Source organism: Tursiops truncatus, chromosome 19, assembly GCF_011762595.2.
Source record: "Tursiops truncatus isolate mTurTru1 chromosome 19, mTurTru1.mat.Y, whole genome shotgun sequence".
Taxonomy (NCBI): Eukaryota; Metazoa; Chordata; class Mammalia; order Artiodactyla; family Delphinidae; genus Tursiops; species Tursiops truncatus.
This window is the reverse complement of record NC_047052.1, coordinates 50,903,159-50,929,826: the sequence shown is the minus strand read 5'-3', so window position 1 is coordinate 50,929,826 and position 26,668 is coordinate 50,903,159. Positions and strand designations below refer to the sequence as shown.

The window sequence follows — 26,668 nt, the reverse complement described above, 5'->3', positions numbered from 1 at the left end:
TTTCACACTTAAGATTTCTCCTGCCTTTTCTTCTCTTTCTCCTCCTCCTCTTCCTCCTTCTTTTTCCTCTCTTTTTTTATTTTTTATTGTTTTGCGGTACGCGGGCCTCTCACTGTTGTGGCCTCTCCTGCTGCGGAGCACAGGCTCCAGACACGCAGGCTCAGCGGCCATGGCTCACGGGCCCAGCCGCTCCTCGGCACGTGGGATCTTTCCGGACTGGGGCACGAACCTGTGTCCCCTGCATCGGCAGGCAGACTCTCAACCACTGCGCCACCAGGGAAGCCCACAAATCTAAATCTTAAAAAAAAAAAGAAAGAAAGAAAGAAAGAAGCAATGATAGAGGCAAGGAGACTTAGCATCCATCACACAAGTAGCTGGCAAGTAGCCGGCATTCAAACTTAGTTCTCCAGAGCTGAGCTATCCAATCAGTAGCCACTGCCACATTGGTGGTGGGTGGATAACATATCCGACAGAGCAGATAAAGAATATTTCCATCATCGCAGAAACTTCTATTGGACGGCACTGCTCTAGAGACGATTTTCATGAAGTGTGTGGCCTCTGGAGCCAGACCGCCTGGGTTCAAATCCCTCTCTATTCCTCAGTTTTCTCATCTGTGAAATGGGGGTGGTGATGATGATGATAATAGGAAGTAACCCACAGGGCATATTATGAGGATTAAATGAATTAACATGTGTAGGTAATGGGCTTAGAACAGTGTCTGGCCAGAGTAAGAGCCATTGGAGTTTGTTTTTATTATTTAAACACTGGTGGCCACACATCCCCCAGGAGAGGCGAACCCAGGAGGTGAGAACACAGATCGGGAGGATTTTTCCCAGGCTCCCCCAGAGAGTTAAGAGCAGGGAAGGAGGGGCGAGGAGGCCAAGAGAGGCTGTGGGAACCACCCGGGCCCGGAGAGTCCTGGCCTTCCTCCCTCCTACGCAGGGGTTGGGGACATAGGAGACAAAAGTGAGGAGCGGGGCAAGCCGCATATGTTCTTTTTGACCCAAACTTTGTTCCCAGTGCCTGAGACGAATAGGCGTGAAATTCACATCTGGGACCCACCTCCGGCCTGGCCATTCCCTCCCGCCTCTGGGCATTGAGCCCAGTCTGTCTTGCGGCTATAAGGGAAGCAGCACAGGTGGCTTCCAGAATTCAGAAGAGGCCCCTGCCCACCGCAGCATCACTGATGGCTTCCTGAAAGAGCAGACTCCTGAAATGCATATGAGCTGAGCACGAATTTGCCCAGCAGAGGAGGCAGAAAGAAAGGCCAAGTTAGAAGTTACAGTTTGTGCAAAGGTCCAGAGGCCAGAGGGCCCGGTGTGGTAAGAGAGGAGAAATGAGGCTGGGGATAGGGGGTAGTCAGGGCATGTGGGGCCTCTAAGACCAGGCTGAGGGCCTGAGTTTTTCCCCAGTGCCTCTGGGGAACCCTAGGTGGTCTATGACCAGAGGATCAGCCCTGTATGAGAAACAAATGTGATATGGACCATCACAGAGGTGGCTCCGTTCACTGGGCCAGCCCCAAGAAGGCCTTGAATACAGCCTGTAAGTCAGGAAACTTCTCTCAGAGGGTGTGACGTCTGAGGTAGGTCTTGAAGGACAGAGGAAGGATTTGGACATGACAAGAAAGGTGGAGAGGTGGGGACTTTGTCCAGAGGTGCTGGGGAGCTATGGGAAGCCTATAACTAGGGGAGAGGCGAGGTCAACTCTGAATGTAGAAGACCCCTCCGGGGTCCCTGGAGGGTAGACTGGAGGGGGAGGGAGACTGCGGTGGGGGAGGGGCTGGAGGGAGGATCCTGGTGGGAGAAGATGAGTTCTGAGCCAGGGCTGGGATGTTATGGGGACAGAAAGAGGGTCAGGAAAATGTTACCTACACTGGAAGACTTCCTCTTACCCCCATGTAAGAAAATCTTTTTCTTAGCCATTTCTGAATGCAATGCCACAGTCCCTATATTTTATTTCATTCACTCACTTATTCATTCATTCAACATATTCTCCCAAATTCTCCCTGGGAAATGCTGGGACCAGGACCTGAGTCAGTCCCCGGATTTGCCCTGGAGGAGCTCCCAGTCTGGGAGGGTGAGGTAGGAGAGAGACCTGGGTACAGTCACATTGGTGTGATGTGTAATAATGGGGGCAGCACAGGGCGCAGCCTGAGAGGTCAGGGTAGACTTCTTGGAGGAGGTGAGGCCCTCCCTGGGCCTTGAAGGAAACCCAAGTGTCTCCCAGGCTGATGGGAGGGGTGAGAATCTCTAGGGAGAGACATCAGGAGCACCGTCTCATTCAATCACGCCCGACTTCTCTCCTGAGGACGCCCATGTCCTTTATGTAGGGTGATGCCGGGGACCCAGAGGTGGGTCAGGCCTGGGCCCTGGAGGAAGGGCACACAGGGACACAGTCCCTCTCCTAATGAGATCTGTGCTCTAATGGAGGTACCCAGGACATTGAGAAGGTCCACAGAAGACACAGACCTAGCCTGAAGGTCAGGGAGGGCTTCCTGGAGGAGGAGAGTCAAAGTGTGGGGAGAGCCTACTCTTCCTGTCATGTCAGTCTGTCTTCTCTCCCTCCATGTATCTCTGGTTCCTTCATTGGCTCTCCCTGTGATGAGTTCCATGTCTTTCTCATGATGTCTCCCAACCCCTGGGGTAGGCGGCTATAAAAAATTACACAAACTGCACAGCTAAAAATAAGAGAAATTTATTCTCCCACGGTTCTGGAGGCCAGAAGTCTGACATCAAGGTGTGGGCAGGGCCACAGTCCCTCCGAAGGCTCTAGGGGAGGATCCATCCTTGCCTCTTCCAGCTCCTGGTGGCTCCTCGCGTTCCTTGGCTTGTGGTTGCATCACCCCAATCTCTGCTCTGTCTTCACATCACCTTCTCCTCTGTCTCAAATCTCCCCCGCCTTTCTTTTCCCTTTTTCTTTTTTTTAAGTTGAAGTATAGTTGATTTACAATATTCTGTTAGTTTCAGATGTGCACAAAATGATTCGGTTATATATATACATATGTATATATCTATGTAGATATATGTCTATATTCTTTTCTCCTGATTCTTTTCCATTATAGTTTATTAGAAGATATTGAATGTAGTTCCCTGTGCTATACAGTAAATCCCCGTTGTTTATCTATGCCTTTATTTTATAAGAACTTATCACTGGATTTAGGGTTCACCCAGACAATGTGGGATGATCTGATGTCAAGATCATTATCTTAATTATATCTCCAAAGACCCTTTTGCCAAATAAGGTCCTATTCACAGGTTCTGAGTGGGCATGTCTCTTTTTGGGGGGAGGGAGGCATCAGTCAACCCATGACATGTTGGGTGAGTTACTTCCTTCTCTGAGCCTCGGGGTTCTATCTGTATAATGGGGCTAATACTAACCCCCACCTGATGGGGCAACTTTGAGGGTTAACAAAACCTAAAGAGTGCGTGGTACAGCCCCAGTGTCTAGAAAACTCTCAATCAGAGTGGCTTCCATTTATTTATTTATTTATTTGGTTGCGCCGGGTCTTAGTTGCGGCAGGCAGGCTCCTTAGTTGCAGCTCACAGGCTCTTTAGTTGTGGCATGCATGTGGATCTAGTTCCCTGACCAGGGATCGAACCCAGGCCCCCTGTATTGGGAGCGCGAGTCTTAACCGCTGCACCACCAGGGAAGTCCCTGGCTTCCATTTCTTATTGATTTATTTGTCTGTCAGAGCTGGGTTCTTCTGCCAGTCTTTTCCTGCCACTTCCCCGTAGTCTCTGCACATATGTCTCCATCATATTTTCTCCATCCTTCTTTGCTTCCTTCCTGTATAACTCTGGGCAAACCCTTTGAGACTTGGCTTACTCATCTGTAAAATGGGATAATAACATCTTCTCTTTCATAGAGAGGCTGTGATGATTACATGAGTCAGTTCATAGAAAGTGCTCAGAACTTTGCCTGGTATGTAGTAGGTACTTCATGTGCTGGCTGCTATTACTGTAATTATTATTGTTACTACTACTGCTTTGGTTTCCTTTGTCTTGACTCTTTTCCCTGTCTCCGCAGCTCCCTCTGTCTTCAAGAGTCTCTCTTGACACATTCCTGCCTTTCTGAATAAGTGTCTCACCAACCTCTAAGCCTCACGGGCCTTTAAGAGTCCGTCTCTCTCCATTCCTCTCTCTCTTCCTCTCCCCACCTGTGATGGTTTTAAAATAAGCCCACATTCTTTGATACCCCTCTGTTCAAGAGGAGGAGCTTAATCTCTTTCCCTTTGAATGTGGGCTAGACTTACTGTTTCACCTCCAATGAATAGAATAAAGAAGTGGTGGTGTCAGGAATTCCCTGGTGGTCCAGTGGTTAGGACTCGGCGCTTTCTGCTGGGGCCTGGGTTCAATCCCTGGTCAGGGAACTGGGATCCTGCAGGCTATGCAATGCAGCCAAAAAAAAAAAGGGATGATGTGTGACTTTGGACATAGGTCATATAAGACACTGCTCGCTCTCTCTCTCTCTCTCTCTCTCTCTCTCTCCCTCCCTCTCTCTCTCTCTCCAATCACTCGCTCTGAGGGGGAAGTCAGCGGCCATGTTGTGAGGACACTCAAGCAGCCCTATGGAGAGGCTCACCTAGTGAGCAGCTGAGGCCTCTTGCCAAGCACCATGTAGGTGAGCTTGGAAGTAACCTTCCAGCCCCAGTCAAGCCTTCAGATGACTGCAGCCCTGGCCAACAGCTTACTGCACCTTCATGAGAGACTCTGAGTTCTCTGTTGTTATCTGAGCCAGAGCCACCCGACTAAACTGCTCCAAAATTCCTACCCCTCAGAAACGATGACATAATAAATATTTGTAACTTTAAGCCACTGAGTTTTAAGATAATTTGTTATGTGACAAGGGATAATGAATATACCTTTCTTTCTCGTGTTTTCTCTGTCTCTCCATTTCTGACTCTCCTGGGTGTCTCCATCTCCCTCCATCACAGGTCCTTGAATGTCCATCTCCAATTCTCTATCCCTGAATGACTCTGTGTTTCTGAATTCTCTTTAGTCTCATCCTTCATGTCAGCTGACCTGTTTCTGGGACTCTCTCCCCCTATCTGGGTCTCTCTGTCTCTGTCCATCTGTTGGTCTCTGTTCATACCTCTTTCTCTGCATGAGTACGTCTCTTTATAGATGTGCACGTGTGTCTGCCTCGTTCTCTGTCTCCTCCTCTCTCTGCCCCTTGCTCTGGGTGAGTGTTTCTCTGTCGCTCTGTCTTTAGATCTCTTTTTCTGTTTCTGTCTCTCCCCACACACCTCCTGCCTGGCATCTTGCTCTTCCATCTTTAACCTGGTATGTGGGACTCTCTCTCTCCTCTCTCTCTCTCTGTCTAGGTCTCTCTGCTTCTATCTCCAAGTTTGTGTGTCTACATCTGTGTCTCTGTGGGTCTCTGTATCTCTTTCTCTGCCTCCATCTGCATCTGTCTCCTTTTGTATTTTTTCCCTGTCATTCTGGGGGGTCTCCCTCTCTCTGTATCTCTCTCCCTTCTCGGTGTGTATTTGTTTCTGTATCTCCTTCATTCAATGTATGTAAGTCTCTCTGTCTCTCTCTCTCCTGCCGCCACCACCTCCCCCAGCAGCCCCCCAACCGCCCCAGCCTGCCCTCTCATCTCTGCCCTGCATCTCCCTCCACCACGGCTCTCCGTATCCATCTCAGGCTCCCCTTCCCTTCCCAAGCCTCCACTGTTCCCTGACCTCACCTCTGCTCTCTCTTCTCTGCCTTCCCGGCTCCTCCAGCCTCTCTCTCTCCCTCTCCAAGTCTCTGCCTCCCCCTCCTGGTCAGCCGCCCACATCGCGCGCCAGTCTCCCAGGGGATCCCGCCGCCGGGTTAAGGGAGCCCCTGGCGGAGGCCCGAGTGATGCATTGGGCGGGGGGCTGCAGGCACTGATGCAGGCTCCAACCTGGGTCCCCGCGAGCTGGGAGACGCCGGATCCTCCGGGGCCAGCGGCCCTGAGAGGGAAGACATCCGAGGACTCTTCCAGCTCCACCTTAAGCGTCCCCTTCCCCCTTCTGCGGAGGATGGAAACTGCCAGCTCTTGGGCCCCAGGTGTCCGGGCCACCCCCGCCCCCATGGCCCCAGCGCGGCTGGGAGCTGGGGACCATCCCCCCAACGACCCCTCCATCCTGCCCCTGGGGCATCCCACACACACACCCACGCCAGCCCGAGGAGGAGGGTTCTCTGCTGTGAGAGCTCCCCTCACCCCCAAACAACGATAGAAAAATTAAATAACAGCAAGAGAGAAAAGAGAGGGAGGGGGAGGAGGGAGGAAGGGAGGAGAGAGAAGAGAGAGACGGAGAAACCGAGGAGGCAGGAGAGGAGGAGGTGGGGAGAGGGAGAGGAGCTGGAGGCCGAGCGGGAGCGAGGGAGGAGGAGGAGAAGGGGAGAGAAGCGGGATGGAGGTATGGAGTTAGGTGGCTTGCGAGAGCGTAATGAAAAGAGAACGAAGAGGGGGGTGTGGATTAGAGACCCAGAGGTAACCCGAGGGAGAAGCATAAGGCAGAGAGAGTAGGAAGATCGGGAGGTAGAGGGAGAAGGAGGGTTCGGGAAAAGAGGAGAGGAAGGGGAGGCATAGAGAGGGAGGAGAGGAGAGCGGAGTAGGGGCGTGGAGGCGTCTTAGTCCCCGGCTGCCTCAGTAACTGGGGAACTGGGACTCCCTGTGGGTAGGAGAGGAAGGCTGGAAGTCCGGAGGGGTCGGGGTTCCACAAAGAGAGGAAGAAGCTGAGAGAGGGCGGGCCAGGGCATTGGGAAGGGGTCGCCCCGAGGCCTCCCGGGGATGGGGGGTGCAGCTCGTCTGAACGCCCCTCGAGCGCTGCTACTCTGGGCCGCACTGGGGGCGGCAGGTAAGGCCTGGGGGTTGGGGCAGGAGCCCCTGACTGGGGTGGGGGAAGGGTGCCAAGGAGAGGGGTTCAGGCTGCTCTCTCCCCAGCTCACATCGGACCCGCACCTGACCCCGAGGACTGGTGGAGCTACAAGGATAATCTCCAGGGAAACTTCGTGCCAGGTGCAGCCAGGGCGGGGATCCAGGAGTCTGGGCTGCCGGGCGCTTTCTTCCTGAGACCCAGGAGTTCTCTCCTTCCCGCCCCCGACCCCCGCAGGACGCAGGAGTCCCATCCCCTTCCTTCCTCCCTCAGGAGGCCCAGCTTTTGAACCCGAGGGTCTCAGCATGGGACATTATACATTAGCATTTCAAGTAGTGAGTGGGAGGGAATGGAAGGTAAGGGAGTGTGGGGCTGGAAAAGTGTTGTGTGTGTTTCCTGGGAAAGAGGCAGGTAGGTCCTGGCTCCTACTGAGAACCAGAGGTTCAGTGGCCCCGTTGCCCACCTCGTCCAGCCCTCTCTTGCAATTCCTTCTCCCCACTACATTCATTATCCGGCTGTGGTACAAGGGAGACGAAAAGAACTACAACTCCCATGGGCTCTGGGGCAGGCAGGCACTGGATGGGTAGGCTGGCAGTCTAGGGGCTGCTGGGAGTTGTAGTTCCATCCCCAATGACAATTTAAGATAGGTTTGATCAAAGAGACTTGGAGGTGTTGGGGGGGGGGGCGGGGCGGTCCTTAGGAAACTCCTCCAAGATTCTTCTAGGACCTAGGATTCTGGATCCCAGCCCCCTCCTCCCTCAAAGCCAGGAGTCCAGACTCCCAGCCCTTCATCTCCTGGGATCCAAGGAGTCCAGACCACAGCCTTCCCAGCAGATCCAGCCTTGGGATCCAGTCCATATTTCTGACTCCCTTTCCTCCCTGCCCCACACCTGCTCCCAGGGCCTCCCTTCTGGGGCCTGGTGAACGCAGCCTGGAGTCTGTGTGCTGTGGGGAAGCGACAGAGCCCCGTGGATGTGGAGCTGAAGAGGGTCCTTTATGACCCCTTTCTGCCCCCGCTGAGACTCAGCACAGGGGGAGAGAAGGTAAGGGGCCTGGAGGGCGGGGTTACCGAATCCACTGGGGCTGGGCCTGAGTGGAGGTGGGGGGGCAGGGCTTTCAGTTGGGAGGCTGGCCTTGGGGAAGGAGGCCTACAACACAAGGGGTGGAGAGGAGGCTACTTACACTCCACAGTGGACCACCAATTGTTCCCTCCTCAAACATGGCTCCTAGTCTTCCCATCTCTTAGAATCAGTGGTAAAACAGACTCAGTGTGCCAGGCGCTGTTTTCAAACTTGATAAATCCTCTAATTTTCACAACAACCCCATGAAATAGGTACAATTATTATCCTTATTTTATGGATGCAGAAACTGAGGCACAGAGAGGTTAAGTTACTTACCCGAGGTCAAACACCTAGAGAGTGCCAGGGCTGGGATTCAAAGCTAGGCAGTGTGGTCCCAGAATCCATGCGTTTGCCCGCTTTGCAATACCATTTGTGGTTTTTTTTTTTGGCCGCGCCCCGCGGCATGTGGGATCTTGCTTCCCCCACCAGGGATCGAACCTGCACCCCCTGCACTGGAAGCGCAGAGTCTTAACCACTGGACCACCAGGGAAGTCCCGCAATACCATTTCTCATAAGAGGTGGCACTACCGTTCACTCAGCCAAAAGTCTCAGAGCTATTCCCCATCTCATTTCCTCCCTCACTCCCATTTCCCATCCATGTCCTTTCTAGACTTCTTGCTAAACAGCATTTCACTTCTTGTCCCTCCACTGCTCCCACCATCATCTTGCACCTGGACTGGTGCCATTGCCTCCTTGCTGGCCTGCTTCTCTGCCTCCTGCAATCCATTCTCCATCCCACAGCTAGAGAGATGTTTAAAAACACAAACCAGATCATACCACTCTCTCCTACTCAAAATCCTTCTATTAGGACAAGTAATAACAGCACACACTTACACAGTACGTAGCACGTGCCTGGCACTGTGCCAAGTGTGTTACATACATTCAATTATTTAAATAAAAATACAAAATACCCCATCATTGCCCACAAGGCTGTGCACCATCTGGCTCCCATCACCACTCTCTCCTTTGCTCACTGGGCTCTGGTCCCACTGGCTTCTTCACTGTCACTAAAATAGGCCATCTCAGGGCTTTGCACTGACTGTTCTCCCTTCTGGAATGCCCTTCTCCCTGCTCCTTGCAACTAACCCCTCCTTATCCTTCAGGTCTCCATTCAAATGTCACTTCCTCATGGAAGCCTTTCTTGACACCCCACCCCCATCCCAATCTATGGGTCGTCCCCCCCTTTTTTTGGCTGTGCTGCTTACAGGATCTCAGTTCCCCGAGCAGGGATTGAACCCAAACCCTGGCAGTGAAAGCGCAGAGTCCTAACCACTAGACTGCCAAGGAATTCCCTGGGTGTCCTATTATACTTTATCAGAACTCCCAGTTCTCCCCAGTGTGAGCATAGGATGTAATTAACTAAGCATTTACTTATATGATTCAGAATTTATTGTCTGTCTCTCCTCCACTGGAGCAGAAGCTCCATGAGGCCCAGAATTTTTGTCTACTTGCTCATTGCTCTCTTCCTGGCATCCATGGCACATAGTAGCAGCTCAATAAATATTTGTTAATTAAATTCACCAGTATTGAGCACCTACCATGGACCAGCCCAGAGTCTGGAAAGACATTAGTGTTCAGACTATGCTGAATGATTAAATGTTTGTTGGCAGAGGGAAATGTACGAATGGAAAACAGTAGGGAAAAGGTCTTCTCTCTGCATCCCTGTGAAGGCCTCCACCTCTCCCACAGCTCCGGGGAACCCTGTACAACACCGGTCGCCATGTCTCCTTCCTGCCTGCACCCCGGCCTGTGGTCAATGTGTCTGGGGGGCCCCTCCTTTATAGCCACCGACTCAGTGAACTGCGGCTGCTATTTGGAGCGCGTGATGGAGCTGGCTCTGAACACCAGATCAACCACCAGGGTTTCTCTGCTGAGGTGATGCCTGATAACCTCTGACCCTCGACCTTCACCCTGAGTCGACCCAATTCCTCCCACCTCACCCTCCTCTTAATGCCTCATCCCATCCTCCTCCACAGAACTACCCCCGCAACCCTGAACACTAATCCTTAACCTGACTTGGGACCCCAAAGGCCCAGAGCTGCACCCATTGCCCATTCTGTCCCCCCTGTCTGCCAGGGGACCCCACTCTCTGTGCTCCCCTCGCAGGTGCAGCTCATCCACTTCAACCAAGAACTCTACGGGAACCTCAGCGCCGCCTCCCGGGGCCCCAATGGCCTGGCCATTCTCAGCCTCTTTGTCAATGTAAGCCCAGGCAAGATTCGGGAGGGAGGGGCTGGAACCTGGGGTCTGAGAAGAGGGAGGCTGGAAGGCCCCAGACTCCGGGGTCCTAGGGGAGGAAGGAGTTGGGGGCTTGGACTTCCGGGTTCCTATCTCCTCACCTCATACCTCCCCACAGGTGGCTGGTAGCTCAAACCCATTCCTTAGCCGCCTCCTTAACCGGGACACCATCACCCGCATCTCCTACAAGAGTAAGTCCCTGGGCATTGGAGGGTGGAGAGGGTGGGGCTGGGGTGTGCACAAAGGGGAGTTCAGCAGGGGCACCCCTCTTCACTCTGACCTGATATTCCCGCAGATGATGCCTACTTTCTTCAAGACCTGAGCCTGGAGCTCCTGTTCCCCGAATCCTTTGGCTTCATCACCTATCAGGGCTCTCTCAGCACCCCACCCTGCTCGGAGACTGTTACCTGGATCCTCATTGACAGGGCCCTAAATATCACCTCCCTCCAGGTGACCCTGGCAGCCCATTGCGCCCTCCCTGCCACCCCCAACCCGTTCCTTGGCCTGGGTGTCCCCTTGCCTCACCTACCCTCCTACCCCCGGTTGAGAGGGAACTGGAGGGGATTCGAGAGTCTGACAACCCTGGAGCATCTGGTGGGGGCTGCGCAAGACCCCGCCCACCCGCTCTCGGGGGCAGGGCTTCCTGCGTGACGTCACCAGAACCATTCATTATTCACTCCCAGTTTCCCACCCCGCTTCCACGGCAGATGCACTCCCTGAGACTCCTGAGCCAGAATCCTCCGTCCCAGATCTTCCAGAGCCTCAGCGGTAACGGCCGGCCCCTGCAGCCCTTGGCCCACAGGGCCTTGAGGGGCAACAGGGACCCCCGGCACCCCGAGAGGCGCTGCCGAGGCCCCAACTACCGTCTGCATGGTATGATCCAGTCTGCACCCCCTCCACGTCTTGGTCTAACCCGCCTATGTGTCTCCCCTTGGTGTCTCAATATGATACAGTCCTACCCCCCTCTGCTGCTCTGTATGCTCCAGCCTCTTGAGCTCTCACTCGCTCTTTCTCCCTTCCCCCTTTGTGTCAAAGTGGTACAACCCACCTCCCGGTCATAGACCATTGCTGGTCCATGATTTGTCTTCTTCGCTGCTTGCAACTTGGTGTATAACCCGAGCCCCCTGGTTTCCTTATGGTACGATCAAGTACTGGTCCGTGGTGCCTATTACTATGGCTTTCCGAAATGGTACAGCCCGAATCCTTTTCCCTGTTTTCATGTGGTACAACCCACCTCCCTTACTGAGAAACAGCATGGTACAATCCCCTTTCCCCCCCACTGCTTCCTCGTGGTTCAGCCCAGTGATCTAACGTCTACCTCTCTGGCTTCTCAACATGGTACAGCCCATACCCCCCACCCATGAATACCTTCACGTAGTTCCACTAATGCTGAAACCGGATGTCCCTATTCCACCCTCCTGCTGCCTCCCTATGGTTCAGCCCAGTGCAGTATAACCATTTCCCCCAGCTTCTCAACCTGGTACATTCCGGTTCCCCCTTCGCAGCCCTCCCTGTGGTAGAGCCCCGGGCGGCCCACCCACCCACCCCCATCCCCGCCCCCTGCATGCTCCCTTCAGGGTCCATCCTATCGTGCCCTAAACTAACGCCCCCCACCCGTGTCATCTTACAGTGGATGGTGCCCCCCATGGTCGCTGAGACTCCCCATCGAGGATTGCGCCTGCCTTTCCCAAGCCTCCCCACAAGGGGGGGAGTCACCCCCAAAACAAAGCTATTAAAGGGACAGAATACTTCCTGTATCTCAGTGGTCTGATTCTAGGGGCGGCGGGGAAATATTTGGGTATTAAAGAATAGCAGCCTTCTTCTAGAAACCAATCTCCGTCTTCCTAAACCCCACTACTCGGTTTTTTGGCTTCCCGTTTCCCGTCATTTGGATTCGCGGCTCCTTTAAGCGGCTCTTCTCCCCTCCCACCCCTTTACCCACCCTCCCCGTCAGGCAGCACGCGCAAAGCCATGTGCTTCCCCCTCCCGTCTGCCTCATTGGCCCAAACTGGGTCACGGTCCCGCCCCCAACGCCGTCTCCCATTGGGTGAATGTAGGTCAGGGTCCCGCCTCCCTCCAAAAGGCAAGGTAACTTCACGCACTGAGACCCTCTCTCGCACTCCCAGGACTTGGCGGATCCAGGGGTCCCATTGGCTGTGCGTCTAGAGGGGTCAAGACGCCATTGGCCCGCGCTTTCAGCCGGAGGGAGGCACGCGGCTGGGGTGCAAGGCCGGAGTCTGGCGGGGGCCGAGAGGAGGGGTGCGCTCTGTGGCGTCGGGTGTTTTGGTTTGGCTTTTTTTTTTTTTTTTCCGCGAAAGAAGTTTGCTTTGGCCACGCCTCAAGGCAGCCGCCTCCTCCTGCCCTCTCCCCGGCCCTCCGCGCACACCTCTTGGTGCAGATTGCAAACCTCCTTCCTAGGAGAGGGCTGCAGATTTTGCAAGAGCCAGGCTCACCCACCTTGTAGAAGGAGCGCCTTGTGTCCCCTTGAACCCTCGGTTGCAAAGAGCCGGCCGCCTGATTTGATCAGCCCCTCACCCAGACTGTATGGTCTCCTGGGACCCTCTTGAGTTGCACGTTTCTGCACCGAGGACTGCAAATCCCCGTCGCTCCTAGGATTTGCAGTGTTCTGGATACTGGAGGCTTGCAAGCTACGCTCGCCCGCCCCTGGGCAGACACTCGCCCGAACCACAGGAGTGTGCTGCTGACTGGCAAGCCAGCTGTTCGCCTCTCCATGAACCCGTGAGCCTGCGGGCAGGTGCCGGGCGATGGCGCGGCCCGTGAGCGACAGGACTCCGGCCCCCCTGCTGCTGGGCAGCCCGACCGGGGCCCCCCCTGGCGGGGGAGCGCTGCTTGGGCTGCGGAGCCTTCTGCAGGGGACCAGCAAGCCCAAAGAGCCAGCCAGCTGTGAGTTCTAGCCCCCATCTCGCCCAACTCAGACACCCTACTCCCTTAGTGCCGGGAGGGTCCACAGCTACCTCCTACGTGCCAAGAGTCCATCCTCCCAACCTTTATCTACCCAAATATTATACTTAGGTGTTTAGGCCCCTAGATCCCTCAGCACCCAGGACCCAAAAGTACCGGTTCTCATGCCTGTCCACTCCCAGGATTCAAGACTCTAGGCCCCAGCCCCCTCTTCCTTTTGGTTCCGAGAGTCTGGACCCCTGGGGTCCAGGGAGAAGGGAGGGGGGTGTGTCGGATGCTCACACGGTTGTTACACGGGCTTGGGCGGGGCCTCCTGGGGTCACATGGAGTCTAGGGATGAGGAATGTGCCCCAGGAATAGAGCCCCTTCCTGCCCCTTAGAGTGTGGGGGCAGGGAAGAGGGGGTACAGTGCGCAGAGAGTGGGGGGGGTTGTAGATTACAGAGGAATTAACAGAGCTGTCATTTTAAAAATCTCTCCTGCCCAACCCTCCACCTACCTCTGTCTGAACTTCCATCCCCCTTCTGTGTGTCTATCCCTTCCTGGGTCTCTGTCCCCATCTCTCTCTTTGCGTCCCTGTCCTCCCCTCTTTTTGAGTCTCCCTTCCTCTCTATCCCTTTCTCGGTCCGCCACCCCCGTCTCTTGTCTTTTCTCTCTGGGTCTCTCTCCCTCTCTGAGCCTCTGTCCCCTCCTCTCTCTGGGTCTTTGCCCTCCCTCCCGGGTCTCTCCCCCACTTCCCTCCTGCCCCCCCTCTCTCTGGATCTCTGCGGTGTGGGGCTCCATCTCCTCGTTCCTCGTGTCTCTCTCCTCTCGGAGTCGCTTCTTCATCTCCGTCTTTCTCCTCCTCCCCACCCTGCCCGCTTTCCCTGGCCCGCAGGTCTGCTGAAGGAAAAGGAGCGCAAGGCGGCCCCGCCGGCAGCCACGGTCCCCGGGCCGGGCCTGGAGCCAGCGGGACCTGCGGATGCCTCAGCTGGGGCGGTAGTGGGCGGCGGGTCCCCACGGGGACGCCCTGGGGCTGCGCCCGGCCCGGGTCTGTTGGCGCCGCTACTGTGGGAGCGGACGCTGCCGTTCGGCGACGTGGAGTACGTGGACCTGGACGCCTTCCTGCTGGAGCATGGGCTCCCTCCCAGCCCGCCGCCCCCCGGCGGCCCGTCGCCAGCGCCCTCGCCCGTGCGCACACCTGCACCCTCCCCAGGGCCCGGCTCCTGCGGCTCGGCTTCCCCTCGCTCCTCGCCCGGGCACGCCCCCGCCCGGGCTGCCCTCGGGGCCGCCGGCGGCCACCGCGCAGGTGCGACGGCTAGGGCGGGGCAGGGCCCTGGTTGGGCGGGGCTTGGACTCCAGAGGGCGGGGGTGTGAGAATCTGGGGGTCAGGAAGGTGGGACTGGGGCTGCATGCCCGAATTCCGGGTCCCCTAATTGGGAGATGTCGGGAGAGGAGTCCGGATTCTGTGTCCCCTAATGGATCAGAAACTGCGTATCCTGGACCTATAGGAGATGAGGGACTTGGGACCCCAAGTTCCAGGAAGCCTGCTCAGTGGTGAGGTCGTGTGAATTTTACGTGGGACATGAGGACAAAGGCTCTGGATACTCGAGGAGTAGGGATTGGGGTCCCAGGACAGTGGAATTATTTACTGGGGAGTGGACTGCACCCCAGAATCTGGACCCGGAAGCGGTGGAACTGGGGTAGGACCGGAAATCCTAGGCCTCTACGAGGGAGGAAGACGAGGGCCGGACACAGACTTCTGTTTCCCCAGGACAAAAGGGACTGGCAGCCCTGCCTCCTCGGCCCCCCCATCCCAGTGGAGAGGGGCTGGCGCCCCGGGTCCCGGAGTCCTTCAGAAGGGACCTTCATCCTGGGTCTTCCATTGGGGCAAGGACCGAGCTTTCTATATTCCTGGGGTAGGGGCTTGGGGTCCCAGAATCGTGTATATCCTAGTGGCGAGGACGTTTGGGGCCTGAGAATATCGAGGGGGTCGGTTCTCGAGTGTTCCCTAGAGAGCAGAGGGGTCTGGATCCTTGGCGGTTGAAAGGTTCGAGCTGGGAGACCCCAGGGAGCAAGAGGAAAGGTGTGCTCCATCTGGCACCTTGGGGTAGCCAGGGGCGGACTGCAGGTTGGGGATTCCTGGACACACCTGCTCCTGGTCCGACCTCCGGGCAGGACCAGGGCCCTCCCCTTCCCAGTCGCACATTCCCGCGCCACGTGAGTCCTCTCCTCCCTCCTCCGTGCTTCGCGCTTCGCGCACGCGCGGTCACGCGGGAGGGGGCGGGACTGGGGAACAGGAGGGCGCCCGTGGCGGCAGGGGGGCGGGGCGGGAAAGCAGGCGCCAGCACGTGACTCGGCCCTGAACCTGTGTCCTCGGTTGGCCCCAGCTGGCTCTCTCTTAAAGGTACAGGCCTCTCTTACGCTTGAACCAACCTGGAACCTCAGAGCCCTTTATGCTTCTTGTCCCTAACTCTTTGGACTTAGCAGCTCTTTAAAGAGCTAACCTGAGGTCTTTTCGGTGCATTAAATTCCTTTTCTCTGAACAGCGGGGGGTCTAGGCTTTGTTTGGGGATTCAGTTAAGAAGGGTAGGACTATAGGGAAGGAAGCTAACGCTGTAACTCTGAAGTCCTGAGGTTTTAGAAGCAATAATTGAGGTTCCTGTGTTACTTAGGGCAAGTCACATATGATTGGGCCTCAGTGTTCCTGTGTGTAAAAGTGGAGCTGGTTTCATGATTTCTAAGCATCTTTGTGGCTTAAGGAACCTTCATATTTTATATTAGGGAGGTTGATCCCTGGCAGGCTTTATGTTAAACCCCATAAGGGCCTTCCTTGTGGTGGATATGATACCTGAGCAGGGGGTAGCCTCTGGGAACCCCCTCCCCAAAATAAATACACACTCAGGTGGCACATTCTATTTCCCCAAGGCCTGACCTCTCGGGACACACCCAGCCCTGTGGACCCAGACACGGTGGAGGTGCTGATGACCTTTGAACCTGACCCAGCTGATTTAGCCCTGTCAAGTATTCCCGGCCATGAGACCTTTGACCCTCGGAGACATCGCTTCTCAGAGGAGGAACTTAAGCCCCAGCCAATCATGAAGAAGGCACGGAAGATCCAGGTGCCAGAGGAGCAGAAGGTGAGCATTGCTGGGTGTAGGACGCAGGCTTCGTGGGTGCTGGCTCCAGAGCCAGCGGTGGCCCTTTCTTTAGTCAGACCTGGGTTTCTCACTTGGGATTAGCTCACATTCTCCTAACCTACAGCTAAGGACCAGTCCTCCTTGGCCAGGGGCTGCACAGGGACAGAGGTTTGGGCTTGAGATTTGTGCAAACCGTATCGTTGTGGGATTCAGACTCAGCCAGCACTGCTGGGACAGTTTACAGGCTTGGAGCTTCTCCTGTCGGTTGGACCCAACACCCTCATTGGGGCAGGCTTCGGGCTCTACCAGGCCCAGTTGCTAAGGATAGCATCCTTTAGGAATGTGATATCAGCTTGTTTCTTCTGAGCAGCCAGCTAGGCAGGGGTTGGTCCTTGAATCTCTGAGCTGGGGCATCCTTCAGGGCAACTGCATCTGCCTAGGATGAAGCTTTGCCAGCCCCTCTAGGCCTTGTTTTCTGGACTCACTGTTAAGAGGCCTCAGGTTCTCATTAGCGGCCAGGGCCACATTCTGATTTGGGGTGCTTTGGGCAGTGACTGCATCTCTCTAGCATTCTGTCTTTGTCAGTCCTGGGTTCTTCCCTAACAAGAAGTACTTGGGCTTGTCTCACAGACTTTGGCGTGTCCTTGTGTAAGACACAACTACTTGAAGCAGTGGGTACTGGCCTGTAAACCAAATCTAGACCAGTGGTTTCTCTTGCCATGAGGCCGTTGCTAGGGAGTGGGTTTACCCTAGCTAGCAGGGACTAGGCTTTAATGAAATGGGGATGGAGGGGCATCTTTCAGAGCTCTGGGTCGTCCTTGTACTAAGGAGTGGTCCTCCTCCACAGCCCAATTCCAGGACTGGAGAACTCTAGACATAATGGTGTGGGGAGGTCTCAGGATAGGCCCGTTTGCAACCAGGGACTGTTGGGGAGGAGGCAGCTCCCTGGCCTCTATTCAAAGCCAGTGGGTCAGAGACTGGCTGTGGTCACTGGGACCACTTACACCTCACTTTTGTTTGCTAATGAGGGGTGAGGTTGCCTTGGCAGCAAGGTCAGAAGGGCCCAGCTCTGAGAGGATTTTATGGGACACCAAACCCCATCACTAGGGAACCTAGGCTTTCCTTAGCAACCAGGATCTGGAAAGGTGATGTATAGGGCAGTGCTTTTCAATGGGAGAAGTCTTCAGACCCTGAAGGTCTTGTTGCTAGGGAACAAGAATCCTTAGCAAACCAGGAGCTAACTGCAGGCCTTTTGTCAAGTGAGAAGAGCTGGGCCTCCTCTGCACAGTGGAGACTTGAAGCTCAGTTGCTTGGGGTGGGAGGCTATCTCACGCCTTAGCTGTTGCTAGGGGCCTGCTGTCCATAGCAGCCGGGGCCCTAGAAGGCCAGATCCTTGGGTACCCATTCAGGGGAGATCGGGTATCCTCTAGGCCCCACTGCTGGGTGAGCAGCAGCCCAGGGTGGGGGTGGGGGGTAGGTTTCTTAGGTGCACTCTGGTCCTTGAAGTCAGAAGCAAAGCTGCTCCTCCCTTCTCTCGCTGGGCCGGGGCCCCTCTGGACCGCAGTGCTTTCCCACCCATCCAGGATGAGAAGTATTGGAGCCGGCGGTACAAGAATAACGAGGCAGCCAAGCGGTCCCGCGACGCCCGGAGGCTCAAGGAGAACCAGATATCGGTGCGGGCGGCCTTCCTGGAGAAGGAGAACGCCCTGCTACGGCAGGAGGTGGTGGCCGTGCGCCAGGAGCTGTCCCACTACCGCGCCGTGCTGTCCCGCTACCAGGCCCAGCACGGAGCCCTGTGAGGCCGCCCCCACCCCAACAGGTGGAGCTCTCCTCCGCCTCACTCAGACTTGCGCCCTGACGCCCTCTTCCCTCCCCGCCCTGTGGCCCACGGGCCGGCCAGCTGGGTGCCCCAGGGATGTGATGATGCAGATAAATACATTTATATTTTTAAGAAAAAGTGAGCCTCCCCGCTCCCTCGCGGGGGCGGGGAAGGTCCTCAGTGTGTGCCCCCCGGCACGTCGGGGACCCCATCCTCCCACCGCCTCCGTTAACACGATCCTGAATAAATCTTGAGAACCCCAGAGCCAGCTGTCGTGGGGGAGGAGGCAGCTCCCTGGCCCCAGTTCAAGGCCAGCGGGTCACGCTGGCCGCAGTCCATGGGCAGGTCTGGGCTTCGGTCCATAAAAGGCAGGAGCTGCTGGAAGTGCCTAGAGTCTGTTCCCTCCCACGGGTTGCTGGATGGAGGAAGGGGCGAGGGCCTGAGAGGAATGAAGCCACTACCTTTATTGCATAGACCTTTTCAATTGCTTTGAAGATTGGGGCTGGGGGACGCACAGAAGACGGAGGAAACGAACTTCCCCGCCCCCACCCACGGGGGGAGGGACATTAGTGCAAATCGGAGCGCCGCCCGGGGAACTTGCCCCTCCTGGGCTGATTGGCCAGCTTGGTGGAGACACCGGAGTAGACGGGGCCGGTTATCTAAGGCCTCCCCAGCCCGTACATTCCAGGTCACGTCACTGGACTACGCGTTAAGACAGGCTCCGCCCTCAGCCGACCTGGCTTTCTACGAGCCGTTCTCGAGGGTCTGGAGAACCCGCCCTCGTTGATCAGGCACTACCCTTGGGGCGAGCCCATTTCTCCGTGACCGTCAGGACCCCAACCCCCGGAATTCGGGACATCCTCCAGCATCACCTCTGGTCCCCTAGGGTAGGGCGCAATCCTGAGACCAGGCAGGACCACTGTAGCCTCCGCCCTGACTCTAGCAGCCACACCACGACCCCTAGCTCAGGCTCCGCCCCCTCAGGAATGTAAGCCCCGCTCCGGGCGAGTTCCAAGCTTGGTTGGAGTTAAGGCTCCCGCCCAGGGCAGCCTGAAGGACCCGTGAGCAGAGTACCGAGGCCGGGATGCACCTGCGCCTGCAATGGCCCATACTCCACCTGCTCCCCGTCCACCGTGAGCACGCCGCGGGGCGTGAGCGGCTCAAGGCGGAAGGCACGAGCCGCAGCGTAGCCCAGCTGCGGACAGCCCAGGCTGAAGTGGCTACCGCGCTCCATGGCCAGAAACAGGCGCAGGAGCGCCGCCCGTGAGATGCCACCGCGCACCCAGCACAGGTGCACCAGGCCGTCGTCAAAGCGCGCGTGGGGCGCTGCCACTAGGTCAGCCCCCAGGTGACTGGGTGAGATGGCCAAAATAAGCACAAAGTCCCCCTCCATTGTCACCCAGCCTGGGGGTAGTGGAGCGCCTAGAGGAGGGAGCAGGTGGTCAGGTGGGCCCCCAGCAGAGATGGCTACCCGGGCATCAGGGGTGGGAGGTGGGAGCCCAGAGGATGCTGGCATTTCTGAGGCCCCCTCGGTGATGGGTGAGAGTTGAGCTGCCTTGGGGGAGCCAGGCGGCGAGGGCAGCAGTGGGTCTGGGGACAGTGGAGCATCCCCGGCCCCACCCCAGTCCCCAGCCAGCTCTGGGCCCCCACCGTTGAGGGACAGGATGGGCAGGGGTTCAGGTGAGCCAGGGGAGGTCAGGGCAGGCTGAGGCAGGGGCAGGGGCAGGTCAGACACTGAGCGGTGCAGGGGTGAGTGGGCCACGGGTGGAGCTGGTCCGGGGGCTAGGGTCAGCTCTGACTTGGCACGTGGCAGGCCATGGGCAGGGGCGGGTGAGGCGGGCTCCACCGTGGCAGGGAGGTAGGAGAGGCGGCCGCGGTAGGTGTGCAGTGTGGCGAGGCCCAGGACTGTGCCCAGCGTGAAGCGAGCACTGCCCAGGGCCCTGAAACGCTCGCTCTGGATGTCCACATCTGACACAAAGCCCCAGGCCACAGACAGGAAGGAGAAACAGCGGGAGCCGGAGGCCAGAGTGACGGAGAGCAGGTCCAGCGGGTGGCTGCCACCCCGGCAGAGCAGCAAGGAGCAGTTGAGCAGCAGGTCAATGCCCAGGGCCGGCTCAAACCTTCACAGTCAGACATGGACGGATACGGTGGGAAAGAGCAAACAGGCTGGGTGAGATACACAGTGCCAGGCGGGGAGGAGAAACACACAGACGGGTGGGGCAGCAGACAATGGGGAGAGGAGGCCGGGCATGTCCTGGGGCCTGCTCGCAGCCATTTGGCCACCTCCAGACGGACTCTTCTTACTGAGCCAGGTTCCCTGTCAGTTCTTTCATTCCATAAGCATTCACTGAGTGCCTCCTGTGTGCCAGGCACAGTTCTAGGCACTAGGGAGACAGCTAAGAACAAGACAGGCAAAAATGTCTGGGGGGTGTGGGGAGCATCCCTCAGCCAGACTGACCTGGCTGAGGGGAAGATGTGGTGCAGATGTACCAGGTCCCTGTTATCCCAGGAGGGCTCCTCCCACCTACCCCCCATGCTGGTTCACGGCTCCTGCCAGTGCGTTGCCCGAGCCACAGGGGAGGATGCCCACGGGGGTCTTCACGGCCTCTTCCCAGTCGGGGCGTTCTAGGAGTCCATTCAGTACCTGGAGGGTGGGAGACCAGACACCTGCGTGTTGGCCCTGGCCTCCGCAGTCCCACAGGGCTCAGGCTTGGGGCAGGGTGGTCCTACCCTACCTCATACAGCAGCCCATCTCCGGAGACGGTGACGATGCCATCCCACTCGCTCAGGCTCAACCCCTGGACCAGCTCCCGGGCATGGTTATGTCGTTCTAAGGTGGGGAACCAGGAAGTGAGGCAGGCTGTTCCACCCCTGACCAACCACCACTCCCCAGGACTCAGGAGTCCTAGCCCCCAGCTCCCGCCTCTATCATGACACTGCCCTTACCTGTCTGGATGAGGTTGAAGGACAGCCCCGCTTCAGAGATCATGGGCAGCACATGGTTCTTACACCACTGCCAGGCCAGGCCCCGCCCCCCAAAGGGATTGACCAATAGGAGCAATCGGGGAGGCCTTGGCAGAAGGTCGGGGGTGATTTCTGCAGAGAGAGGAAAAGGAGTCTACAGAGGTCAGGGCACCAAGCCCCTCACCTCAGAACCAGTAACTGCAAATAGCCTCCAGTGGAGGTGGTGGAGGGCTGGCATCAAAACCTGCTGGGAGTTGAAAGTTATTTTCTCCCCGGCCTCACCAGCTCAGGCCCAGGTGTACAGCCCGCCCCCCTCCCAGCTGCTGAGACAAAGGCAGGGATCCGGTGTCTAATCCCAGAGCCCTTTGGACTCACAGTTGGGGGGGGGGGAGCTGTGGTTTCCACCTTCCACACCCCCAAACACCTGGAACCCAGGAACAGGTTACTCCACTGTGAGGGCCTCACCCCCAGCCAGCCAGGACCAAGGAAGGCCCGCCGGCTGGGGACCCTGGAACCTTTACCTTCCTGTGCCAACTGAGTACCCTAGGTGGGGGCCTCTGCCTGAAAGCCTCCTCTGAATCCCCACAGCTGGATTAGATGCCACCTCTGGGCTCCTGAGACGCCCCAGGGGACCTCTGCGAGTGCCTGTCATGCAGGGTGGTGACTGAGCATATCTCACTTGGCTGCTCTCACCAGCCCGGGAGCCTCTGACTCATCTGTGGTCAGGACCCATGAAAGGGGGGAGGGGACAGAGACAGAAATCTCATGAGAGCAGCAGACCCAATCCTTCTCTGCCTGGGATTTTGCCTTCTGTGCCCATCCGTCTGTGCATCACTCTTTCAGTATGAACCCAGAGAGACACATCACACAGACAGACACACAGAAAAGTAGAGACAGAGATGCCCACAGAGATGCCGCAGAGGGAGATCTGCGGAGACACCAAGGTGGCCTTAGGACAGAGAGGCCGCCCAGTGCCTCACCCCCGTCCCCAGGTAGTGGCAGTCCGCGGAGCAGACACGTGAGGGCAGTGGCCCAGCGCTGGGCCTCAGCACGGTTCTCCTCGTAGGTGGCCGCCCCGTCGGCCCGGAAGGTGCGTGCAGCTCTGCGCCGGCCCCCCCGCCGGCCCCTCGGGTAGGTGTAGATGCAGAAGTAGGCTGCTGAGTCCGAGGGGCTTCGGCTCCGCAGGGTGCAGCAGCCTGAGACCTCAGCCAGCAGGACCAGGCCACCCCGGGGCCGGGCTTCAGGCTTTGGCCGCAGCCGTTGTATGTGCAGGGCTTGTGGTGTGAGAGTGAGGGCGAAGCGTGGGCCTCGGGCTGGGTAGGAGCCAAACTCGCCATGCAGGAGTGGGGTGCTGGGGGTCAATGGCAGTGGCGGTGGGGGGGCCATGGCCTTGACCCTGTCCAGGGCGCTCCTAGGCCTGTGGCCCCAGCTCCAGGTCAGCTCCTGCTCTGGCCTCTGTGGGGAGGAAGGAAGGTAGGAGTCAGAGTCCAGGACCCCCATGGTGGGCAGAGGGAAGCAGGGGCAGGGCCTGTGGATAAGAGGAGACAATGAGGGGTGCTGACAGGCAAGATGGGAGCACCAGACAGGCCCAGACAAAGTGTGGGAAGACTGAGGACGCAGGGCAGAGGTCAGCTGGCCAGGAAGGCCAGCATCCTGGAGGGTCCACACCCAGGCATGCAAATATTCATTCCTTTATTCCCCAAATACTTATTCAGTAGTATGTGCCAATCATGGTGCCAGGCCGAGCAAACACAGCAGGGAATAAAACAGACAAAAATCCCTGCCTTCGTGGAGTTTATATTCCAATCGGAAGACAGGAAAACAAGATAGACATAAAATACATATCGTGTTGGATGACAATTAAGGACTTTGGAGAAAAATAATGCAAAGGAGAGAGATCAGGATGGTGGAGACATATAAATAGACATACAAAGGTAGAGAAAAACACAACAGAACACACACACACACAAACACCCCCACACACCTACACACAGTCAACTCCAGATGGAGAAAGTAACAAGGAAGAGGCACTGAGACACAAAGAAAAAGGTCTGAGAGCCAGAGAAACACTGAGAGGAGACAAACAGCTTCAGTGAGATGAAACCTAATATAATGAAAGATACTTAGGGAGCAGAGTGAGAGTTTAGGGGCTCCAGAGGCCCTCTGAGAGTCAGACAACAGAGTTAGGAGAGAAAGAGCAGACAGGAGAGGCAAGAGGTAGGGGATGTAGTAGCTGGAGAAACTGAGAAAGGGGTGTGACATGGAGCAACTAAGGGGTCAGAGAGGTAGAGGAGCCACACGCAGGCACCTGCAAGGGACAGGAGCCAAGAGCTGGACCTCAAGCACTGACCTGGGTGTCTGGCCGCCTGCTCTCCAGGGAGAGAGTGGGAGCTGGGCCTGAGGTCCCCTCCCCCTGCCCTCTGCCCAGTTTCTGCCTCCTCCTTCCAGCTCACCTTTGTTCCCCACTGCCCCGCCCACCCAGTCACCTATCAGTCCTGCCCCTCACCTTCCCCAGGCGCAGAACTGCCCCAGACACACCCCCATCTGTGGACTCACTCTCAGGAGCCACCTCTGCCCCCTACCCTGGGCAGCTCTTCAAGCCCCACCCCTAAACTTGCATTGACTCCCCCCCCCCACTTAGAGCCCTAGATCTCCCCCAGTTCTGGGGCCTGCGCCTCGGTCCCTAGGTCCCCAGGTCTCTGGCCTGGTCTCCATTCTCTCCACCCTCCATGTACCCCAGACCAGGGCCTGGGTCTCCATCCATAGGTCCCCCCAATCCATAAGCCTGAGTCTCTGTCTCCGGTTCCCCGGGTCCCGGCCCTCCATCCCCACCCCAGTTCCAGACCTGGGTTTTCATTCCTGGATCCCTCAGTCCTGGTTCTGGCTCTCCATCTCCATCCCACACCCCTAGTACCCAAGTCCCGGGCCTGCGTATCTGTTCCTCTTGCTCCCTCAGTCGTCCTGACTCGGGTCCCTGTCCCGACACCCCAGACCCTCCTCACACGCCGGATCCTCCTCCAGGCGGCCACTCAAGTCAGCACCAACTGCCCCCCATCAGACCCAGGGGTGGGGGGGAGGGTGTGCATCCGCTCAGCCAATGGCCGCGCGGCCGGCCTAAGTTGCACCAATAAGAGCGTGCGGGGGCGGGGCCAGCAGACTCGCGAGCTTGGCGCAGGGGCCTGCCGCGGGAGAGCGGGAGAACTGGGCGGGGTAGCGCGCTTCGCGAGATCAGCCGCCATTGTAGGTGAGGGCACACGCGCAGCAGAGGCGGCTTCACGGAAGCATGGCCAGAGCCCCTGTCGCCATCTTTGTTGAGGGCAAGTGGGCCTCTCCCATCCTTTGACTTTATAAAGAGAAGGGGCAAGGGGGAGAAGGTCTTTAACTGCAGATAGAGAATGACCCTAACACAGTTAACAAAGACCCAGAGATATGCAAAAACAGTAAAAGGGAACAGTGAACCAGAGTCAGAGGCAATAAGAGACTTGAAGAGAGAGTGTTGTCTCTTTTTCAGACAGTTACAGAGAGTCAGAGAGATAGACATAAAGAAAAGCAGAGATACAAACAAAGAGACAAAGACAATGGAATTAAGAATGTGCAAGGTGGGCTTCCCTGGTGGCGCAGTGGTTAAGAATCCGCCTGCCAATGCAGGGGACATGGGTTCGAGCCATGGGTTCTACATGCCTCGCGGCAACTAGAGAAAGCCCACGGAACGAAGACCCAACGCAGCCAAAAATAATAAATAAATAAAATAAATAATAGATTTTAAAAAATCTGCAAGGTAAGGACATAAGAAAACCCAGAAAATGATGGACACAGCGAGACATGGGGACAGACACTTTCAGAATGAAAACCAGGGAGGAGAGGCTCATTAATTCACAAACTATTTACCTTGGGCACAAGCTAGCGTGGGGGCAGCATGACATAAATATCTGCCCAGTGAATGACCCAGTTACACGGTAAGACGGAGACTCAGGAGAGAGACTGGGAGTATCTGAGAGAGACCTCTAGGTCAGGGGTGAAGGACAGAGAGAATATTAGAGGCTGAGAGGAACTGAAGCCAAGAGACAGAAAGCAAAGATGTTGACAGAGATACAGAGAGGCAAAGACACGATGAAATTGAAAGAAATCATGGCAAGAATAATATCAGGTGACCAATCAATGTACCTAGTGTTCAACTGAGAACAACAACAGCACCAGATAACATGTGCCAAAAAGTAACCCGGAGAGAGGGACAGAAACCCAGAAAGATGGAGAGACAGGGAAACACAGTGCGTGTGCTTAGGGCTCCAGGGGAAAGAAAGACAGATACAGTAATCAAAGAGGCCGGGACTCAAAGACCAAGGAACAGGGTCAAGGAGGAGAGAAGGAAACTGTGTTCCATCGTATGGTGATCTGGACTTTCAGATGGACACTTACCTGGTCCTGCTGCTCCTCTGCTTCAAGGTGTCCATTCATCTGCAGGCCCTCTGCTGTGTTATCACATCAGTAAGACCCTGGCCCTGGGTCGGAGGCCATGGGAAGGTGGTATGGACAAGGAGTCAGGCCTCATGGTGCAGGCCTGGCCTGTAGGAGCATGAAGGGCAGAGGAAAGGAGGCCAAGCTAGCAGTGCTGCAGGGCTTCCACGAAAACAAGTGGACAAGTCAGCTTCATCACTGCCCCAACCAGTCCATCTGGTCCCATCCAGTAAAGGCTAATAACAGCAATAGACGCCCCTTTTTGCAGATAAGGAAAGTAAGGCACAGAGAAGTTACACGACTTGCCCCAAATCACAGAGAGGTTGCCCAAGGTCACACCATTAGTAAGTAGCAAAGCCAAGAATTGAATTCGGTTACAGATGGTATCACCATCTTTCTGTCTCTTCTCCTCCTTGGATCTCTACCTTCCCTCTCTTTCTAGGTCTTCTAACTCCCCGGGTCACCATTTCGCCACCCTTGGTCTCTTTCCACTCCCCTTCTGGGTCTCCATTCCTCCTCCTCTTTGAATCTCTGTCTCCCTCTGAGTCTCTCCTCCCCTCTCTTTCAGGAGTTTTTTACTCATCCCTCTCTCCACCCCATCCCCCAAGCCCCGGGGGCCTCAGTTTGCCTCCTCTGTGCTCCAGTACCTTGCACGTCCCTCAAACCGAACCCGCTGGGCCACTTGAATCTCTCGGCTGGGAAAAGCAGCCTCCAGGTAGCAGGGGCTGAGTAGGGTTCAGGGAAGGGCCATCTGGGGGCAGAGGGAGAAGCTGAACCTAAAAGGTGGAAATACAGAATGCCATAGACTGGGCTGCAGCAAGAAGATCTCGGATTAGACCTCAAGTAAGACTTCCAGAGCTGCGGCCGAAGCTGGGAAGCGCAGCACGAGATAAGGCAGATGTGAGCCTGATAAGGAAACGCCCAAAGCCTGAGGTCAGAGGTTTCCCGAGGTCCCGACTAGCCCCGCCAGCCCCGCCTCCTCACCTCCAATACTCGGCCCTCTAGGTCCTCCGGGAGCCACAGAGAGGCCTTCGGCGTCGGGCCAGAGCGTCACCGCACGACACGTCTTCCTAGCTCCGCGCGACATCTCTCTGGCTCCGAGATCCCCTTCTGCCGGAAGACTATCAAGAACAGGGACTGGATAGGGCCAGAGAGGCCTCCGACGTGCTGGCCCTTCCCTCCTTG

The 26,668-nt window shown here is 56.6% G+C and overlaps 3 protein-coding genes across 11 annotated transcripts; 2 read left to right on the top strand and 1 right to left on the bottom strand.

The window, feature by feature from the left end:
• The first annotated feature begins 1,813 nt into the window (after positions 1 to 1,813).
• On the top strand, positions 1,814 to 12,047 carry CA11 (carbonic anhydrase 11). Of its 2 annotated transcripts, none has more exons than XM_073796122.1 (9): positions 1,814 to 6,829; positions 6,916 to 6,990; positions 7,748 to 7,890; positions 9,658 to 9,843; positions 10,075 to 10,170; positions 10,325 to 10,397; positions 10,502 to 10,656; positions 10,890 to 11,079; positions 11,837 to 12,047. In XM_073796122.1, the coding sequence occupies exons 1-9, from the start codon at positions 6,763 to 6,765 to the stop codon at positions 11,860 to 11,862; spliced, it is 1,011 nt and encodes a 336-aa protein (XP_073652223.1). In that variant the 5' UTR covers positions 1,814 to 6,762; the 3' UTR covers positions 11,863 to 12,047. The 2 variants fall into 2 exon arrangements, with proteins under 2 accessions (XP_073652223.1, XP_033700537.1); XM_033844646.2 differs by having other exon boundaries at positions 1,818 to 6,829; positions 10,914 to 11,079; positions 11,837 to 12,037.
• A 266-nt stretch (positions 12,048 to 12,313) lies between these two features.
• Positions 12,314 to 18,202, top strand: DBP (D-box binding PAR bZIP transcription factor). Of its 2 annotated transcripts, none has more exons than XM_073796124.1 (4): positions 12,314 to 13,110; positions 14,004 to 14,414; positions 16,034 to 16,245; positions 17,810 to 17,945. In XM_073796124.1, exons 1-4 carry the CDS (start codon positions 12,972 to 12,974, stop codon positions 17,831 to 17,833), a joined length of 786 nt encoding a protein of 261 aa, XP_073652225.1. In that variant the 5' UTR covers positions 12,314 to 12,971; the 3' UTR covers positions 17,834 to 17,945. The 2 variants fall into 2 exon arrangements, with proteins under 2 accessions (XP_073652225.1, XP_033700539.1); XM_033844648.2 differs by having other exon boundaries at positions 12,331 to 13,110; positions 17,829 to 18,202.
• Positions 18,203 to 18,504: 302 nt separating this feature from the next.
• Positions 18,505 to 26,611, bottom strand: SPHK2 (sphingosine kinase 2). Of its 7 annotated transcripts, none has more exons than XM_033844640.2 (7): positions 26,468 to 26,611; positions 25,445 to 25,591; positions 22,009 to 22,483; positions 21,011 to 21,160; positions 20,800 to 20,894; positions 20,593 to 20,708; positions 18,505 to 20,184 (listed from the first exon to the last, which is right to left on the bottom strand). In XM_033844640.2, exons 2-7 carry the CDS (start codon positions 25,481 to 25,483, stop codon positions 19,092 to 19,094), a joined length of 1,968 nt encoding a protein of 655 aa, XP_033700531.1. In that variant the 5' UTR covers positions 25,484 to 25,591; positions 26,468 to 26,611; the 3' UTR covers positions 18,505 to 19,091. The 7 variants fall into 7 exon arrangements, with proteins under 7 accessions (XP_033700531.1, XP_033700530.1, XP_073652201.1 ...); XM_033844639.2 differs by lacking the exon at positions 26,468 to 26,611 and adding an exon at positions 26,131 to 26,266; XM_073796100.1 differs by lacking the exons at positions 25,445 to 25,591; positions 26,468 to 26,611 and adding an exon at positions 24,031 to 24,077.
• Between the last annotated feature and the right edge of the window lie 57 nt (positions 26,612 to 26,668).

Excerpts from the sequence above, each read along its gene's own strand:
- CA11 (XM_073796122.1), top strand. The coding sequence starts at position 6,763 with ATGGGGGGTGCAGCTCGTCTGAACGCCCCTCGAGCGCTGCTACTCTGG. Across the intron at positions 9,844-10,074 it reads ACCAGGGTTTCTCTGCTGAG|GTGCAGCTCATCCACTTCAA; the intron begins GTGATGCCTGAT and ends CTCCCCTCGCAG. Across the intron at positions 10,171-10,324 it reads TTCTCAGCCTCTTTGTCAAT|GTGGCTGGTAGCTCAAACCC; the intron begins GTAAGCCCAGGC and ends ACCTCCCCACAG.
- DBP (XM_033844648.2), top strand. The coding sequence starts at position 12,972 with ATGGCGCGGCCCGTGAGCGACAGGACTCCGGCCCCCCTGCTGCTGGGC. Across the intron at positions 13,111-14,003 it reads GCCCAAAGAGCCAGCCAGCT|GTCTGCTGAAGGAAAAGGAG; the intron begins GTGAGTTCTAGC and ends CCTGGCCCGCAG. Across the intron at positions 16,246-17,828 it reads AGGTGCCAGAGGAGCAGAAG|GATGAGAAGTATTGGAGCCG; the intron begins GTGAGCATTGCT and ends CCACCCATCCAG.
- SPHK2 (XM_033844640.2), bottom strand. The coding sequence starts at position 25,483 with ATGAATGGACACCTTGAAGCAGAGGAGCAGCAGGACCAG. Across the intron at positions 21,161-22,008 it reads GCCACTACCTGGGGACGGGG|AAATCACCCCCGACCTTCTG; the intron begins GTGAGGCACTGG and ends CTCTCTCTGCAG. Across the intron at positions 20,709-20,799 it reads GAGATGGGCTGCTGTATGAG|GTACTGAATGGACTCCTAGA; the intron begins GTAGGGTAGGAC and ends CCCACCCTCCAG.